This window comes from Phocoena sinus, chromosome 13, assembly GCF_008692025.1.
Source record: "Phocoena sinus isolate mPhoSin1 chromosome 13, mPhoSin1.pri, whole genome shotgun sequence".
Classification (NCBI taxonomy): domain Eukaryota; kingdom Metazoa; phylum Chordata; class Mammalia; order Artiodactyla; family Phocoenidae; genus Phocoena; species Phocoena sinus.
The window spans coordinates 60,163,709-60,183,427 of NC_045775.1; the positions used below are offsets into that span (position 1 = coordinate 60,163,709).

A 19,719-nucleotide genomic window follows, 5' to 3' on the forward strand; every position below is an offset into this window, starting at 1 on the left:
GCTGACGGTGCACTGAACTTGAGACTGAGAGGCGATGAGCAACGGCACAGGTGATGCACAGATTGAAGCTGTGGGTGTCTATAGCGAATCCTGCAAAGGGTCCCTCCTCCAACCCATCCTGAATATTCACCCTGCACCCACATGGCTCCCACCTGGGTTACGGGCTTCCTCCATTTGGTATCCAATGCCCCTTATCTGCAGGACCCTAACCCACCCCCTCTACTTTATCTCCAGTCACCTAGGTTTCAGCCAACCCACGAAGTCCCCCCACCCCTAATGTCAACTTAAACTAGTGCCCAGCACATAGGCACTCAGGACACGTCGGCCTGTGAATGAATGAATGAATGAATGACTACCTTCCCCTTGCCCATCTCAGCTCCTGCCACCTTCTCTGCCTGGAATATTATTCCTCACTTTCTTCCTCAAACTCCATCTCAAAGACCACATTCACCAAGAAGATATAATTTAAAGACTCACTCATTCATTCGCCCAGTCATCCATCCATCCATTTTCCATAGCTCTTTCTATGGATCTCCCTATAGCCTCTCCTTCTCTGAAGGCCCTTAGGACTATGCCCACCTCTCTGGCTGCCTCTCCCACCAGCCTCACTTTAGGCCAGCCTCCAGGCTCCCACAGGCAAGACCTAGCTCTACAAAAACTCTGGTGAACCACAGAACAGAAGAGGGTTGGGGAGCCTGGGCTTTGGGATGGATTGTTAGATGTCTAACCAGGAGTTGCAGTCAAGCCAGTGAGACTTCTCTGTAGCTGGGTGTTAGTCTGCTTCCTCCTAGGGAAGGGTAGTGTGATGAGGGTTTGCACAGCTATTCGTGAAAGGTCCAGGCTATAGGAAGAGCACCCCAGGAGGCAATTCCACCCAGCTAGAGATGTTCCTACTCTAACCTGCAGGCCCTGGGAGAGGGGGATTCTAACACCTCCTCAACTGCTGGGTTCTGGAAACCCTATGAATTAACAAATCAATGCTGGGGACTCTAAGAAATCCCATTTAAATAAAATAGTGGGAGATTAGTGCTAATTACATTATCTTATCAACGAAGGCTATGCTAAACTCCTACATGAACTATCTCTGTTAATCCCAACAATGACTACTGCATGGGAGGTCTGGGCTGCTGTTTACCTTGTTTTACAGATGGGGCGGGCAGATTCGGGAGTTAAAAACCTAAGGATCTCAACTGTGAAGGAGACCTTTCTGGGGTAATGCAAATTAATCCAGAAGATACTACTCTGGGAGAGTGATTCAATGGCAAACTCACAAACTGCACAGCAAAAAGGAAGAGGGGTGGCTGATTGCCCCATAAAGAGGTCTTCCTGCTGTGGGTGTAGCAAGTTGCAAAGATGCCCCCAAACAGTGCCGTCTTAACTCACGAGGGAAGATAACCCTCTAGGCTGGGTCACATTTTGCTGACTTTCCATCCTCTTCCTGCCATGTGTGTGCTGGGCCCTTTACAACCAGCCTGGCCTCAGTACTGCCCCGGGCAGAGGTCTTTCCCATTAGGAAAGTCTTCATGCCAATAAGAATGCCTCTGTCCACTTAGTGTCACAGCAGTAAACACTCAAACCCCAGTCTCATTGAGTTAGGGAGCTCAGCTTGCTTCTGAATGAACACTTCCCCAGTGAGGCATGGGGAGCACCTGAGTTGTTGCCTAATACACGAGACTCCAGGTCATGGCCTAGGTGAGCTCCAAGAAGAGAAAGTCTTAGCACCAAGCAGCCCAGCTGCAGCTGGGAGGCAGAACAGCCAGTGGTCCAGATACTTGAGCTTCTCCCAGGACCTCCCAGGTCAAAATCTCTCTGAAAATGGGGCCCGGGGGTCTTAAAGAAAAGGCCGAGGGTATTCTGATGAAGCCCGAGTTGAAAGCCACCGTGAAGGTTTACCAGTGAAATCAACTCTGGCTGCCCATTGGAATGGCCTGTGGAGCTTGAAAAAATCCTGAGGTCTAGGCCACAGCCCAGACCAACTAAATCAGAATCCCTGGGAGTAAGGTCTGGGCATCAGCATTTTTAAAGCTCCCAGATGATTCCAATGGGCAGCCAAAGTTGAGAACACAATTTAGACTTTCTGGCCTTGGGATGGAGGGAGGTCCTTTCTTCTCCCCAGTCGACTGTAATACAGGGATGCTTTTCAGTTGCTCTTTACTAGGGGGGGAGCAAGAAAAGGTTTGGTGACATACATTAAAAAAAAATTCCCAAGCTTCTAATATTAAACTTAATTACGCAATTATTTTAGCATAAGTCACACAATGAGGGGAAAGGTCACCTCACCTGGTCACAAGTGAATCATGCTTGACTCAGCTGCTGTCTCTACCGCAGGTAGGCACTGCTTCCCACCTGGCTGTACATTAGAATCACCTGGGAAGCGCTGGCGAATGCTGGGGCCATGGTCATACCCTTGGAGATGCCCATCCAATTGGTCTGGGCACCCAAGTAACTCTAATGTGAGACCAGGCCTGAGAACCACTGAGGTAGAAGGTCATTTAAGGACACAGAATCAAGACCCAACAATTCAAAATCTGCCCCTCCCCCTTCTCCTTCCTCTCTTCCCCGTCTCTCTCTGGGCATTTCCCCAGGGTGGGAGATGTACAGTGGGTCCTCTCATTCAGGTGCAGGAGAAATGGGAGATGCGGCACCTCTGTTTAAGAAAGGAATCTGAGGGCTTCCCTGGTGGCGCAGTGGTTGAGAGTCTGCCTGCTGATGCAGGGGACGCGGGTTCGTGCCCCGGTCCGGGAGGATCCCACATGCCGCGGAGCGGCTGTGCCCGTGAGCCATGGCCGCTGAGCCTGCGCGTCCGGAGCCTGTGCTCCGCAACGGTAGAGGCCACAACAGTGAGAGGCCCATGTACCGCAAAAAAAAAAAAAAAGAAAGGAATCTGAGCAAAATAGGAATTTTTCTATCACGAAGGGGAATGGCACATGTGTAAGGCTGAACATTTTCTTATAACATTTGACCATTCAATTTTATCTGTCGAGAGTGGATATCGTCAAACACAAGACTCTGGAATGCTGATTTTGTCTTCATAATTCTGAAAATGAGGCTCTGGAATCACATGTAGGCTGTTTCCCCCAGATAAGAATAAAAAAGAAGTACATAAGAAAGAAAGGAAAGAGTGTAGCACAGGAGGGGCAAGGAGCTTGTCTGAACTGCAGGAGCCACGGTGGCTGAAGATGAAAGGCAATGGGCTCCAGCCAGGCGAGTCCCTGAGACCTTCTCATTTTTGTTACTGATTCAGTTTGGAGGTTGCTTTGGTGCTTTTCTTAGAAGCAAACTTTGTGGCTTAGGCCTCCTCATTTTAACAAGAATTAAATGATCAATGATATGCCTTTCTTTCTCCTCTGCTGAGGGTTTTCAGACCTTCTAGTCCTGTCCAGTTGCTCAGTGTTTCGCCTAAGTCCCTTTTGTACCTGGTTCACAGTGCCTTTTAAAATTTTAAAGAAATAGGATAATGCATGTAGAGCTGTGCTCTTATAAGTGTTTTTTTTTCCCTTAAGGAAAATGTTCTCCAATTAGAGAAAGAATGTTTCTAAGCAAATTGGAAAGGACATACATCCCAATATAATAGAACAGAAAGACAAAGAAAAGAAAAGTCCCATTGTTGTACACCCTACCACCTTAAATGGCAGTCTGATTGACAAGGAGTTCTTCTGGACTACTTCTATGTAGTTTTTAACATAGTTAAGATTTTTTAAAAGTACGATTTTGCATCAATTTCTCATTTAACATCTCTTCACCATTTTACTAAGTCATTAGGAAACTGCAGAAGTTGTTTAAAATGGTTGTAAAGTAATTTATACACGATTTGCTTCACTGAACCCTTACCATTTAGGCTGTATCCAATTTTGATATCATAAACAATGCCAGGGGATTATCTTTGTGTACACATTTTCTTTGCATTTGAGATTACTTCCTCAGGACAGGATCCCGCAAGTGGGCACAACACGGTACAAACTTTGGAGCCAAAGTGTCATTCGTTTGAATCTCATTCCCCGCGTAATGCCTGTGTGATCTTGAGCCAGTTACTCAACCTCTCTGTGGCACTCATTCTGCGTCCTTAAAACATGATAGTAATAAAACTTACCTCATAGAGTTATGAGCATTAAATGAGTTAACATCTTGTGAAGTGCCTGACACAAAGGAAGGGCTGTACGAGTGCCAAAAATGTAAATAAAAGAATGGGAGCATTTTCGAGGCTCTTGAGAGACACTGTCTTCATAAACAATGGTGTACTCTCTGGCAGGAGGCTAGTGCTCTGATTTGTAGCCATGCCTTTTGGCACAGGCTCCGAGATAAAGTTTTTAATATGGGGGCCAAGAACCAAGGTGACCAAGGGCCAGGGACCATGGTTTTAGAAAAACGTTTATACCAACTTGCCTTTAACATGGAGAAAATCCATAGGGCTGGGGTGGGAGTGGGGACATGACTCGCAGGACACCTGTACTGGGTTTACCCATTTTTGGCTTCAAGAACTGGATTTACCAAGTCCTAGAACCTCTCTGCTTGGGGCGCTCGGGAGGAGTGGGCTGGAGGGAGTAGGGGCTTCCTCATTGTACAGTTCCATGGTCTACCCAACTTTCGCTGCTTCTTCAGCAGGACTTGGATCCTTCACCTGTGGTGATGGTAACAACGTGCTGTTCACAATGGTGATTGTGCTGTTCTTATGCTCTGCTAGGAACTGGGCTTCAATAGTCTCTCCTGTGCTAATAGAACATTCCATGATGATTCGACAGATGAATGGATAAAGATGTGGTACGTATATACAATGGGATACTACTCAGCCATAAAAAAGAACAAAAGAAGCCATTTGCAGCAACATGGATGCAGCTAGAGATTATCACACCAAGTGAAGTTAGAAAGAAAAGGTGATATCATATGATATCACTTATATGTGGAATCTAAAATATGGCACGAAGGAACCTATCTATGAAACAGAAACAGACTCACAGACATAGAGAACAGACTTGTCTATTGCCAAGGGGGAGGGGGAGTGGGGGACAGACGGATTGGGAGTTTGGGGTTAGTAGATGCAAACTATCACATATAGAATAAACAACAATAAACAACAATAAAGAATGTATATATATGTATAACTGAGTCACCTTGCTGTACAGCAGAAATTAACACAACACTGTAAACCAACTATACTTCAATAAAAAAATAAATTTAAGAAGAACTTTCTGCGATGATGGAAATAGTGTCTGTATGTGTGCTAACACAGTAGCCACTAGCTGCCTAGAGGTACTGAGTACTTGAAATGTGGCTAGTGAGACTGAAAAAAAATTTTATTGGAGTAGAGTTGATTTACAATGATGTGTTAGTTTCAGGTGTACAGCAAAGTGAATCAGTTATACATATACATATATCCACTCTTTTTTCAGATTCTTCTCCCATATAGGCCATTACAGACTATTGAGTAGAGTTCCCTGTGCTATACAACAGGTTCTTATTAGTTATCTATTTTACATATCGAGTACTGCGTATATGTCAATCCCAATCTACCAATTTATCCCTCTCCCCCGTATCCCCTGGTAACCATAAATTTGTTTCCTACATCCGTGGCTCTACTTCTGTGAAAAACTAAATTTTAATCAATTAAATCAATTAAATAGCCACACATGGCTAGTGGCTCCTGTCTTGGACAGCCAAAGCTCTGTATGCATTATGGTCACTGGGTCCTCATTACAATCCTGAGAAGTACTAATCTCTCCATTTTATACACAAAGAAACTGAGGCTTAACGGTGCTACGTCACTCAGATCTGTCTGATGTCCAAATCCATGCCTTTAACTGCTGCGTTATCCGCCTGGTGTGTGACCCTCAGTACCTGCTTCCGCTGGGGGTAGAGAGAGGGTGTGCACTTTCTCCAGCCCTGTGGGTAGGTGATGTCTTAACGTCTTAGCCCTACACCCCACCACCTGCTGGTTATTGAGATGACAGTAGATCTACATAAAGTGGCTCACACACCAACAAGAAAACCACTCCCAATCCTGATGTCTCGGGAGGCGTGTTCTTGGTCACACAGGCAGTCTGCTTGCACACTGAAGGCGGTCACCCCTCTCTGGGTGTTTGACTCTGTTCAGATCCCACTGGAATGTACTGTGGCCAGAGCCAGGTGGAATGTTTTCCTTGGCTGACAGCAATGTGCTTTCACACTTTGCTGTGGGAAAGTCAGGGAGTTCAGTCACCGAGGGGCAGTTTTTGGATAGGTGAGACACTTCGATGAGTTGTCACTGGCTGCCAACACTGGGACCCTGAAAACCTGTCACCCGGGTGGCTTCCTTCAACTGTTTTCCTTTGTTTGAAGGTTTCTGCAGGCAGCAGACCAACAGTTTGCAGAATCTGCCTCAGGGAAAAAAACGGTGTTTGAGTCCTAACCTTGCATTTCTATGGTTTTACTTACTACCTTTGGAAATTCTTTCCCTATTTGTTTTCTGAAGTGGTTGGCTCCCAGAAGGGATTTTTTAAAGGGAGACCAAAGATACAATCTAGGGTTCATCTGAAGCATAAATGTTTCAGGATAATGTTCACTACCTTTGGTGATTTCTGACTAGTTATTTGCTGTAACTTTTTTTCCTTATCTCATATTTTAGTGTGAGATGTCATTTTAGTTCTCTGGAAACCTAAGGACTATTGTTCTTATGGAAAACAAAGCTTAAGAATGACAGTATTTTAGAAAGAGCTCCCTCTTAACGGACTATAGTCTTGGGTCCCTGTGGGTTTTCCTGTAAGGCCATGACTGACACGGCCTTAACGTCAAGGTATGTCAGTTTTATTGACAAGGATGAGTGTGTCAGCTCCCTAAAGCTGGGGTAGTTCTAAGAGCGGGGACAGCAGGTTTTGCTTTCTCTGCGTGGACTCACAGTTTTTGGTCTGGTGGGAATTAATGAATTAGAACATTCTTCTACGTACTGTAAATACAAAAAGGTATAAGGTGTGGTCCTGCCCTCACTGAGCTTACAAGCTCATGTGGCGGCAGAAGTGAGCAAAGCAGGCTGGCGTGAGTGGAACAGAGCAGGCAACAGGAATGACTGGGGACCGACTTTGGCTTCAGTGTTTGGGACCAGCAGGAAGAGGTGGAAACTGGGGAACTGGGGGGGCGGCGGGCAGGCTGTGTTCCAGAGAAGCTGGGCGTCTGCCTGGAGATGTAAAACCTGACTTCCAAAATGTGGACAGCTAATTACAACCACCAAAGAACAAGGCAGACTCATCTACCGCAGTATGAAACACGTCTGTGGGCTGAATACCACCCCTGGGCCGCCAAGATCCAGTGGGGAAACTGAGGTAAAGAGGCGGTAAAGGTTCATGTGGCCACGCCTCCCAGCAGACGGTCAGCTTTCCCACACTGCAGCAGGGTCTCCGCTGATTCTGTAGACCCTGCCCTCGGCCCACAGGAAGGATTCATTGAGAGTCTGTGCTGAGGGTAACGAGTGTAGGAATGACCCTGACCTTCCTCTGGAGGAAGGTTTACTTGCAGGTGCCATCACCTTTCCTGGAAATAAGAGCTATTTGAGGGGAACTCTGTGAGGCTGAGACAGAGTGCCCTCAGGGGCAACAGCTGAGAACATGGGTTTCGGGGTTGGAATTGATGGGACCGAACCCCGGCTCCACCATTTATGGGCTCTGGGGCTCCGGGCAAGTCGCCTAACTTCTCTGAGCCTCAGTTTTCTCATTCATACAATAAGGGCAAGAATCTCTACTTGAGAGGGAAGCTGGGAGAATGGGAGGACTCCATGAGTCACTGTATGTGGAGTGCTGAGAGCCGGCCCGGCACACAGTTACAGCTTTTACAGAGAGCTTACTACTATTATTAACAGTAATAGTTATAGGGTGAGTGGGGAGAGAGACAGCCGGTCTTCCTGACCACCAGCACGTAACGGTGTGTAAGTGTGATGGACGGTGATCTCCCCGAGCCACGAGCGGGGCTTGGGATCTGGACTGAACAGAACAAGGGAGCCACCACTCCCTGCTCTCAGAAGGCTTTCGCCAGCCGAAGGGGGCTCGGCCACAGGTAAGGTTACCTGCTGACCCAGGCTCAAGGCTGCCAGCTCTCAGAGTTTACAACAGTCCCTGATCTGGTGGAAAAACTGAACTTCTGACACACTTTTGATCAGAACTCCCCCCATCTCTCTCCCATCGCACAGCCCGGGGCAGCCTGAGGTCCCGGCACCCGGCACCGCTGGAGGGGAGAGGGCCTTCCGCCTGCTGCACTGGTAGGCTTCCTGAGATCTAGGCCAAGAGGCCACCCTTCCTTCAGGGCCAGTGTTTTTCCATAATGACCAGGCTACGATCAAAAATAATCCCATCAGCCTCCCAGAGGCTCCTATGTGTATTTTAATAAGAATCATCATCATGAATGACGACGACTATTGTCATCATCTGCTTTGTATTTAGGGGTGGGGAGGGCTCTTGGCGCTGCAGACGTGGCCTGGGGGCCTCACCCAGGCCTCCCAGGAGGAAGGTGGCCAGCGTGCCTCTCCAGGCTTCAGAGGCACCCCGAGGGGCCTGCCCAGGCTCACACTGCTGCACCTCAGGAAGAGGAAAGCCCTACCCACCACCACTTATTGTGGCAGGCTTTCCCGGTCCCCAGTCTCTCCTGGGCTACTCATCCGATACCCTTAAGCATCATGGTTAAGAATGCAGTTTTAGGAGCCAGACGGGCTGGGTCTGAATGTGAGCTCTGCTACGTGATCTGGGCACAGCTTCTCTGTGCCCACCTCACGGGATCGTTCTGAGGATTACATGAATTAACACATGGATCATGCTTAGAACGATGCCTGGAATGAAGCAAAGCCCAATAAATGCTGGCTTTTATTAACATTTAGTATTATTTACTGGTATTATTAGTTTGGATCATATGAAATTGCTGATTTTAACCGTTTTTGACCTATAAAAATGGCAACTTCATAGACATGGGTGGTTCTTAATGGGGGTGGAGGGCAATTCTTCCTCTGCCCCCAACCCCACCACCCCCATCCTGGGGGACATTTGGCAATGTCTGGAGACATTTTTGATTGTCACGACTGTTGGAGGGAGGTGGTGCTCCTGGAACCTAGTGGGTAGAGGCCAGGGTTGCTAACACCCTCCAGAGCACAGGTGAGCTCTCACAGCAAGGGGTTACCCAGCCCCAAAAGTCAACAGTGCCAAGGCTGACTATAGGGCCACCTAACAGTACTCCACCACGCACAGATTTACTTCCCTAAAACACCCCTTGCCACGAGTGGCACGGCTCCCACTGCCTAGAGAATAAAGGCTCACTTCCAACAGGCTCTGGCTTCCAATTCATCTCCAATCTTGTCTCCTCCCTACTGTGGCCTCACTGACTGTAACGGCAGGTCGCCCAACACTCCAGGCCTGGAGCAACCTCTCTGCTCTCCACACCAGCCAAATCCCGACACCTGCTCCGGGAAGCTTTCCTTATGGGCCTTTCTTGCCCAGTCGGGCTGACCGTGGCAATCACTGGTGGCTCCTAACTAATGTGACTCCTGGGTCCCATTCCTGGAGATTCTGATTCAGGGGATTGGGGTGGGGCTCAGCTATGTTTTCAGAAGCAGCCCCCGGGGGCTCATGCTCAGCCTTCGGTGGCAAATGCCACGCCCTGGCCTGCATCTTTATTTCCAAGTTGCTTTGTTCTGTTACCACTCATGTACACCAACCCTCTGTGTGCACTTCTGGCTTATTTTATTAGCTGGATGAGGGCGGAGACCTCGTCTTAAGAGACTCCAGCTATTCAAAGGGATCCAAACAAGTGCCTTGCCCTCCAGAAATTCTAAGTAGTGAATTAAACTTGAACCAAAATTAGGAGTTTGGGATTAACAGATATGCACTACCATATAAAAAATAAACAACAAGGTCCTACTGTAGAGCACAGGGAACTATATTCACTATCTGGTAATAACCTATAATGGAAAAGAATCTGAAAAAGAATATAGTCTTCATATAAAAAATATATATAGGAATAACTGAATCGCTTTGCTGTACACCTGAAACTGGCACAACATTGTAAATCAGCTATACTTCAATTAAAAAAAAAAAGAAAAAAAACGTGAATCCAGGAATTTTCAGACTTTGTTGAACCCAGGAGTCACCTGAGGTGCTTGTTAAAAATGCAGATCCCCAGGCTCTAAACTCTAGGAGTTCTGCCTCAGTGGCTCTGGGCCAGGGCTCTGGAACCTGGATTGTTAACCAACTGGGTTTGAAGCAGGTGTCCCTTAGCCCGCTGTTCTGATTCTCTAACACGTCGGCTCCAAGGCTCTCAGGGGCCTCTGGCATGGCTTCTGGAGGGAAGTGCTCTTTTAATGAGTTGCTGGCACGTCTGCAGCCCCAGAACCCCAGGGGACACTTACACACATGCTGGCTTGTCCTCCTGCACCAAAAACCTGCAGGTTCCATGGAAGCAGAACTGACTGTGGGAAGCAGGGCAGTCATTAAAATGGGACACCACAGCTGCGGCCACGGGTGGGTCTGCTGGGGAGAGAAAAGACATTCGGCTCAGATCCAAGGCATATCAAGACATCCCACGGGTCCACCCCACCGGAGAGGGAGCCTGGATGGCTGGGGTTTCTGGTCTCTACCAGTACCTCCTCTTCAGCTCTAACTTTCTAACAGCCAGCACAGGACCAGAGATGCCTGCATTGTGAGCCTTCCAGTGGGGCTTTACTTATTTACTTAACTTTGTAGAAAACAAAACAATCTTTCCAAAAGACTCAGTGTAATTCAGAGACACCAGAGCAATTTTACTTTTAAAGCCTATTCCCCAAGAATGACCTAATTTTACTTTTGCAAGGTGACAGTGATGACTTTTTAAAAGACAGCCTTCATAAAAATCTGTTTTAAAGGTAGGAAACCGAAGAAAGGCACAAAAGAGTACTCTAAAGCCATTAAATTGAGAAGGATTTACATGAACATGGTGGTAGGGCCTCTCTGGGGTGGTAGGAATAGGCGTGATCACGCCATGAAGATGACTTAATGCATAGAAGTCTACCCAGGAGCGGCACAGGCAGTACTGGGAAAGCCTTGATGCGGAGGGAGAGGCAGCAGAGTTGGGTCCACTCGGAGCCCTGGCACCTGTAACTCTCAAGGGTTTGGGGCATCACCAAACCTCTCAGGCCAGCTGGAAGCACGGTAAGGAACCACACATGACCTAATGGCCAGCCCAAAGGGTATCACTTTGGATTTATTTTATTAGACTCCAATAGCCTTGTTTTGTCCAAATAACACTTGAGACATAGTAGACAGCGATTTCAAGATGGCATGATAGATGTTTCTGTTGCATCTTTCAGGGGGCCCTCTTATATTTTGTGTTTTGGGCATTTGAGGAGTGGGCCTTTCTCAAGTATTTTTTGGGGAAAAAAATATGTGCTTGGAGTTCTTGCTCTTTGAGTGAATTAAGCCCCAATTTCATATTGTGGGATTTTTGACCACCACGAAATAGTAAACTTATGTTGCTGTCTCTCTATTGCTTCCAGAAGAATCATAATTTTGAAAACCTTGTAATTCCAGTGGAAAAAGCAGAGGCTAAAAATATAGCAGAGTCCGCGATGCAGAAGGCGAGAGGGCACTCAGAGGTTATGAGCGTGGGCTTAGGAGGCAGAGAGACACGGGTCTGGGTCGTGCCTCTGCCTCCTGGATGCGGTGCTGAGCTTCCGCCCCTGTGAGATGGGGAGTCCACTGCCTCAACGTGGCTCTGAGGCTGAGCGAGGCCAAGCGGGTTAAGTACTGTGCTCAGCAAATCGTCTGGTACGTATCGCTCAGCTGTTAGCTCTTCTGTTATCATCACTGACAATCCCACTATGCTAACGAGTCCCCACACGTGACAAGACCACTCTAGTATATAATCTCCCCCTCCCTCCACAAGTTCAGTGCAGCATAACTAGAAGTCAAGGTGGGCCCTTCAGCTACTAAGATAGTGACTTTCACATGTGAGGACAAGCTGGGAAGCCCAGAGCCAGGTGCAGATGGCGATGCAGGGCTGTTGGCCGGCCCTGCTCTTGACTGTAGCACATCCCTGTCCAGCAGGGGCCTCTAGGACATGGGTTCCGACTGCCTTGGCTGATAACTGCTACCTGTGAGTCCCAGGCCCAGGTGGCCGATGCGTGACTTGGCCACTTGCTGACAGCAGACACTGGGATGGTAAGTTGAAGCTGGAAGGGTCTGCTGTAGTTCACATAACTGGTGTCTCTGTGCTGGCTAAACTCGTCAAGGGGCAAATATGGAGAGATGAAGTGGCTGGAGATTAGTGGATCTAATTTGATTCAGACATTAAAAAAGGCTTTTGATAAGCTCTACAAAAGGCCATTTAGACAACCACCTCCAAGGGGCTAGTGGGAGTCCCTTGTCAGGGCTTAGAGCCGGGCTTCTTAAAATGTGGGCTATGGACCAGTAGCTTCACACCCCTGAGAACCTATCAGAAGGCCAAGTTCATGGACCCCACCCCACACTATGGAATTAGAGTCCTTGGGGTGGGACCCAGTAATCCGTGTGACAAACTCTCCAGGTGGTTTTTTTAGAAGTTGGGTTTACTGAGGTAGAATTGATATACAGTACCATTTGCCCTACAGGTGATTCTGATGTGCACTAATGTTTGAGAGACAGGCTTGTATCAGAGGAAACAAAGGATAGAGACAAAAAGGCCTCTCAGAGAAGTAAAATGACAGGGATCCTGAAAGGGATCCTTGTTGGAACTGATCATCTTCCAGCTCTTCAAACTCCTGTGTGATACTAAAGCCTGGAATCTGCTGAGGTTCTCTGTGGTCAAGTGTCAGGTCAATAGAAATACATTAAAAGGAAAACTCAGGATCTGTCTTTGGGAACCCTACTCTCCAGAGCTGACAGGGGAGGGGTAGACTCAATGCCACGATCTCGTTTAACCTGTATTTATGGCTATTTGGCCTCATCTCATAAATGACTTGAGGAGGCTTTATAAAAATAAATAAAAGGAGAATAAATAAATAATAAAAAGGAGACGCAAATGGGAAAGACGTGTGTGTGTGTGGTGTGTGTGTGTGTGTGTGTGTGAGAGAGAGAGAGAGAAACACAGAGAGGGAGGGACGGAGGGAGAATTGGGTGGGGGGAGGAGGCAGAGGAGGAGACACACAGACAGGAAGGGAAAGAGGGAAGGAGGGAGAGACAGAGATGGAGAGAAAGGGCCAGAGAAGGGGAGTGAAGGACAGAGCAGAGCAAAGGAATATAAGGGCAGGGGTTGAAAAGAGCAAAGAGCTCAGGTATCAGGTTACATATGAAGACACACGTCAGACAGTCACGCGCATGTGCTGAAGCTCCTTGTCCCCTAGCCACCTAAGCAAGGGTGTTCACAGTCCATTAAGTAGAAATGCACCTATTTTGCATTTGCAGGACAGACTCAGCTTTGCCCAAGTCTAAGGTCAGAGAGCAACTTCTCTTCTGCAGCCGCTTTTGAAAGGGACTTCACGTGTCATGGCGGACGACATCCTCCATGAAGACAACAGAGAGGCATCTGCCAATGTAAACCGTCTGTCGTTCAACAGCTCACTAAGAGCCGAAGAGCCCAGGCAATGAGGAAACTCCCTGCCCTGGTCACAGTGATGGCAGCCAATGCCTGCTGGATTTGCTCCCTGCAGTCAGAGACCAGGGTAAGGAGGGGAGTCTGATGCTTAGAGCTTGGGGTCCCACTCCTCCACAGGCCCACCGTTCCTACTCAAGCCCAGGTGCTGAGGGGACCAAGGGAGCTTGATGCTAGTCAATGATCATGATTACTAAAAAACACCTTTTTCCTGATTACAAAAGTGATACATCACTGTGGACACCTTTTGTAAATGCCAGTGTAGAATAAAAAAACATCTTAGGGAATAAAACCCACCTTCAATCCACCACTTAGGGAGAACTATGTAACCACACGCTGCCTGTGTGCCTGCACGCACGCACGCACTCATGTAAACTTCCTGTTTCTATTCCGTTACACAAGCTTGTCCTCCTAATATAATCCCAAACATCTTAAAAGTGAGCATTTAGTTCAAGACTGCATTGGGAGCCATCGTGATCCGTAACCCCGAGCGCGGTTCATCGTGTATAGTGAGGGCGGGTTCTGTTTGCTCTGGGGGGATGTGGTTTGCACTGGGGAAGTGGACGGGAGGAGGGAACCAAATACAGTCCGCAGGTGGGCCACATCCTGGCCCTCTGCGCTTGCTGCAACCTCAGCGGGAGGTGTAGGCTCCTGTGCCTGGAGGTGCTGGGCAAGCCTCATGGGCTGAGGTGCTAAAAGCCCTGCACAGAGTGTGACAGGTCAAGGGGAGGAACTGCTCTTGTTTTAGGGCTGTTTTTTAAAAATTTTTTTTTGCGGTACGCGGGCCTCTCACTGTTGTGGCCTCTCCCGTTGCGGAGCACAGGCTCCGGACGCGCAGGCTCAGCGGCCATGGCTCACGGGCCCAGCCGCTCTGTGGCATGTGGGATCTTCCCGGACCGGGGCACGAACCCGTGTCCCCTGCATCGGCAGGCGGACTCTCAACCACTGCGCCATCAGGGAATTCCTGTCTTAGGGCTTTTAAAGGTGTTTGCGTCAGACACCACTAGAATCATCAATGAAAACCCCAACACGCTGAGCTCACACAGACAAGACCGGTCCTACTGATGTTCCCAGAAGCTTCAGGGGTGCTCTGGAGGAGAGGGACTCTGGGGGAGGCTGGGAGGGGAGAAGACAGTCACCACTTTCTGAGTGTGGGTTACGTGCCAGGTGCTGGCCTTACGTCCAGGCAGGGCAGGCGGTCATAACAAGTGGAGGATTTGCTAGTAACTTAAATAACAATGAGCTTTATAAGGAAATGCCCCAACTTCCAGCATTTTCCCAGAGAATGAGTCTCGAAGCCTGTCTCTGTCTCTCTCCTTTCCTCCTCCTCTCCCTCTCCCTATTCTTCCTTTACCCTCCTCTACTTTCTTCCCCTTCTAATTTTCCTTTCTCTTCTTTCTGAAAACTCAAGGAAATATCAAAGTGAAGGAAGGAGAGGTCTAGACACTTAAAATGGAAAAAACCCACCTCATTTAGAAAAGGAAGGTAGTAAAGGCCAACAGGGAAACTCCAAGGGGGGGCAGGGTGGAAGTCCAGGCAAGGGAGGATAGGGCTGCCCCTTCCCCTGGGCTCGGGACCCTGCCCTCCTCTCCTCCAGGCACCAGGTCTGATTAGCACGCAGGCTGACTGTAAAATCAAATGCTCTGGTTTGAGGAACAGACATACCAAGCCCATCTGCAGCGGGAGTTTCAAAGCTGCTCAGTTCCTGTTGCTCTGAAATTTATGAGAGGCCTCTCCGGCTTGTTAACCAAATGCATGTCTCGCAGACACCACTGTTCTCCTGAGAAGCTGTGAAAGCTTTGCCCAGAGACCACAGACCCACTCACAGGGCCTGTAGCCCCCACCCCACTCACAGGAAGAGGGTCTGGAATAGCAATTGAGGGGCACGGAAGCCACAGATTCGATTCACAGCAGGGGTCCCTCCAGTTCAGAAGGGCTGGGAGGCAGCCATCTGGACAGCGCCTTCTGACAGCCCTGCTCCCCTGGGAGCAGCGCCCACACCGCTGAGGTGATCACCCCCTTTAAAAGCTGCCCTAATTGGACTTTCTGCTGGGCTGGTCGCTGGGAGCGGATACCTCACTCTCTTCTCCAGGTGTTAGAAGTTGCGAACACATTTGCCTGTTGCAAAGCTTACATCATTTATAGCCCTTTCATTACTTCCTCAAATATCATCGCTAACTTTCTGACAATTTAAGAGTGACACCTGGCTTTTTAGTAGGAACTTTCAGCCAGGTTTTTGACCTGGGATGAAGTATTTTCTTTTCAGATGCTATAGTGGGAAAGCCAACTAATGCTTCTGGAATGTCTAAGAGAAAAGGCAGTAGATGAATTTAACGAAGATGGGAACTGGTTAGCAGCCCCGGTGAAGCTAGGGGAGCATATGGACCTGAGTGCATCTGAGACCCACACGCTGATGCTCCCAGGGCCAGGCTAGAGTCACAAAGTCGTCTAGGCTCAGTTCTGGGATGGAGAAGGCTCGCTTTAGGCTGTCAGTGGGCCCAGTTTACAGGGATGGAACTCTAGGCTTACATGAGGCAATGCATGAACCTGCAAAATTAGCCAGCGTGTGAAGGAAAGGCTAGTACAGACGCTTCACACCTGGGTGGCGCAAGTGCTAAGCCAGGGCTTAGAGAAATGGATGGTACAGAGCACAGTCACCTCTCCAGACAGAGACTGGCAGGCAGGGACCCTGGTCTCCCTGAGCATTGGGGGAGTGAGAAAAAGAACTATTAGAAGTTTTATAAATGATCCCAAGGAGGAAGAGCATTGCCAGTATCAAGCAAGGCAACACTGCTGACCTTTACCACAGAGAGGAACATCCCACAGAGGAAGACAATTAATAAGGGCATTTCCTGAGGCTGTGTGAGGAGGCAGATGAACGAGGGGGCAATTTCAAGCGAGCAGTGGAAGTCAGCAGAGTACAGAAGAGTAAGCCCAGCTACATTCACAGAAGTAGGAAAACACGTTATTCTTAAGGCCTACTGGCCAATCAAGGGGAATTCGATTTTGCTGTATGTGGGATGTGTGTGGCAGTGGTATGACATAAATAATCACTCAACTCATTCACTATTAAAACTAAGGGCAGTGGATACTTTAAAAATAGTAGATATAAAGCAATTTGAAAGCAGTTTGGCTTCACAGTACCATCATTTATTATTTTTTTTTTTTTTTCAGTACACGGGCCTCTCACCGTTGTGGCCTCTCCCGTTGCGGAGCACAGGCTCCGGACGCGCAGGCTCAGCGGCCATGGCTCACGGGCCCAGCCGCTCCGCGGCACGTGGGATCTTCCCGGACCGGGGCACGAACCCGCGTCCCCTGCATCGGCAGGCGGACTCTCAACCACTGCGCCACCAGGGAAGCCCCACAGTACCATCATTTAAGAGGGAGCAGTCATTTGTTTTAGTTAAGTGATGAGAGAAAAATAAGTAGCCCTGCAATTCCTCTTGCCATTCCATGGATGGGGGGAGTGTAGCACTATTGTTTTTACTACCATCCCCCACCCCAAGATGCTCAATTTCCTGAGAGTAAATCTTATACTTAAAAGATATCTATTTTTCCTATTACATGATCTCTGACTACAGATTTACTACTTTTTAAGCAATCTTTTCCAACACCGGCTACTTTTGACCCTATTTGATCTTCACATTCTCCCTGGTCTTAAACTGACTTTGGACCCTACCCATACCTTCATCCCCACTTAAGAACACGGATACCATTTTATCTCCTAAAACCTCAAACCACCCTGTGGGGTAAGCATTACTATTCTCTGTTTTTCAGATGAGAACAGGAAACTAAAGATTAGATAAACTTGCCAGTGGACACGTAGCTAGAAAGTACTAGAGTTGGGATTTTATCTCAGGTCTCTCTGATTCTAAGAGAGTAAAGAGCTGTAGAAAATTAGGACACTATTCAAGTCCCAGAAGACAAATGCTGGGAAGGCACATAATCAAAATCTACAAATCATGTGGCAATGAGGAAGGGGAATTCTCAGCTTGTTAGGTAGTTAGGAAACTAGATTACTTTCTAGTAATCAGAAAGGTGCACTTTTAGGAGAGGCAAGAGGAAGTATTACTTTATCTGGGGGAGGAGTGGGGAACTATACATATGGGACTTATTATTCCCACAAGGGAGTAGTAGCTGAAAAAGATGCAAAAGAGATTTCTATCTGTCCACAGATGATGCTTAACTGAGGAGTAGCTGGAAGTAGGGTGGGGGGCTGGTCCATAGGATGGTACTAAGTGGTCTCACAAAGCATGCTCTCCCGAGAGCCCCAATCCCTGGGCTACATGGTGCTCATGCCCTAGAAATCGGGAGCTTCTGGCTTAGAGCATAGCTAAAGTGGACTCTGAATTGCTTTTACAGCTTTAAACAAGATGCTGGGGGAACCTAAGGGAGCATCTGAGCTAATTTAATTCCCTCTGAGCATTTCTCTCTTTGGGTAAAACCCAAGGGGAATCAGACGTGATGGAACCAAATTCAAAGAAAGGTATCGGTGAAGAAGCAGACAACATAGACAACATATTTCCTATTTTCCTACAAAGATACTGCTTTTAATAACACAACACCTGTGTGTGTGTGCGTGTGCGTGTGCGTGTGCGTGTGGTGGGGTGGGTGGAGAGAGAGAGAGAGAGAGAGAGGGGAAAACAGACACACATTCAGAGAGAAAGTCACCAGTGGTATTTGACCCCAATGGGGTTCATCCTGCTTGTGCTTATTTCTAAGGCAAAGGCAGAATTTGCATCACTTCTGGTATCCTTTTCTAATCCAAGAGAAGAAGAGAATCACATAGCATGAACATAAAAACAATTTGCTAGGTTCATATCCCACCTAAAGTGGGCTTAGAGATTTTAACTGGGCTTAGAGTTTTTAACCCAGTGTGGATTTTCTGCGGTTGGACTACAATGATGTGAACGATGATGATGACGACCATTATCATGAATAGTAGCTACCATTAACACATTGTCTACTAAATGCAAACATTATGCCCAGCATTTTATACAGAGAATTCTGTTTAATTCTCACAAAAGTCCTGAGAGGTACTCATTATTACCCCAGACTATAGATGAGGAAAGTAAAGCCGGGGGAGGTTAAGGATATTCAATGTTGCTAAGTTTGCAAATGGCAGAGCTGAAACCAGAACTCATGGCTGGCAGTCTCTAAAGTTCCTGCTCTTCCTAATATGCCCCATTGTCGCTTCAGGGTGTGTGTGTGGCGGGGGGGGGGGGGGGGGGGGGGGGGGGGGGGGGGGGCGCATGGAGAGAAAGAGAGTGGGGAGAGGGCGAAAGAGAGAAAGAATGAGTTGAGGGTTAAATCTTTATGGGCACTTTCGGCAGTTAAGACAACTCTTTCATTTGAAGAGTAAACAAATCAGGAATTACCATGAAATTCTCAGGGCTGTTTTTAGAATTAAACGAGCTAAAAGTCCCAAGGCAAAATGGTTTTAATTAGCAAAGAGGCTTTAGGAATCGAAAATAAAATCTCAGTGACATCATGTGAAGTATGGGCTAAAACCAGACTCTGGGCGTACTCATCTAAAGATGCTCAGCAAACAGATTTCAACTTGGCCTCTTACCTGCGTCCAGCTTTCACCAGTAATACCACCTCCTCCCCCAAAGCGCATGAGGAAGGGAGAGGCTTGTGTGAGATGCCCCGAGTAGCCCCCAAACTGCATATTAAGTCCATGAAGGATTAAAATGAGATGGAAATAGAAGGGAAATGCACCACACGTGGAAGATTCCCGCCCCCGCCTGCAACCCAGCTCTTCCTTCTTCTCCTCAGGACCCTGCTCTCCAGCCCCTGGCTGCTCCTTCTCTCTCTACCTTGGCCTTAGTGATTTAAGCAAAAAAAACAATTAAGAAAATTGCCAGTAGTGATTTTGCTTTGAAGACTGAAAGTCAAACCTCCCCTCTCTCTTACAATTTAATAATTTGATTTCCAAGAGACAGATCATCTCTTTCTTTCACATCATCAAACCAGAAAGCCCCTTATTCTAATTACATCCTCTTGGGTGTCAACCAGCATTTTGAAAATACTTCATTTCAAATTTCCACTTACAAAGCAAACAAGGATATCTTCGTTTGGCTCTCATCAGCCAGCTTTGAATCAAAATGTGAATGGCTCTGGGAACTAGAGCTGAGTCCTGCTGGACGGGGAATTCTCTTTTGGCTTTGTTGG

General features: G+C 47.7%; 1 protein-coding gene across 9 annotated transcripts in view; it reads right to left on the reverse strand.

Annotated features, from left to right (window-relative positions):
• The window catches only part of TGFA (transforming growth factor alpha), a 153,552-nt gene that overhangs the window by 58,785 nt on the left and 75,048 nt on the right, over nucleotides 1-19,719 (reverse strand). For 6 of the 9 annotated variants that reach the window (XR_004352970.1, XR_004352971.1, XM_032653459.1 and 3 more), the window contains one exon: nucleotides 10,352-10,472. Coding sequence is in view for 7 of the 9 variants with exons in the window: in XM_032653459.1 (XP_032509350.1) it covers nucleotides 10,352-10,472 (121 nt within the window). In the remaining 2 variants the exon portion in view is untranslated. The remainder of the gene's footprint in view (nucleotides 1-10,351; nucleotides 10,473-19,719) is intronic. The other 3 variants (XM_032653460.1, XM_032653465.1, XM_032653463.1) reach the window with 1 other exon arrangement.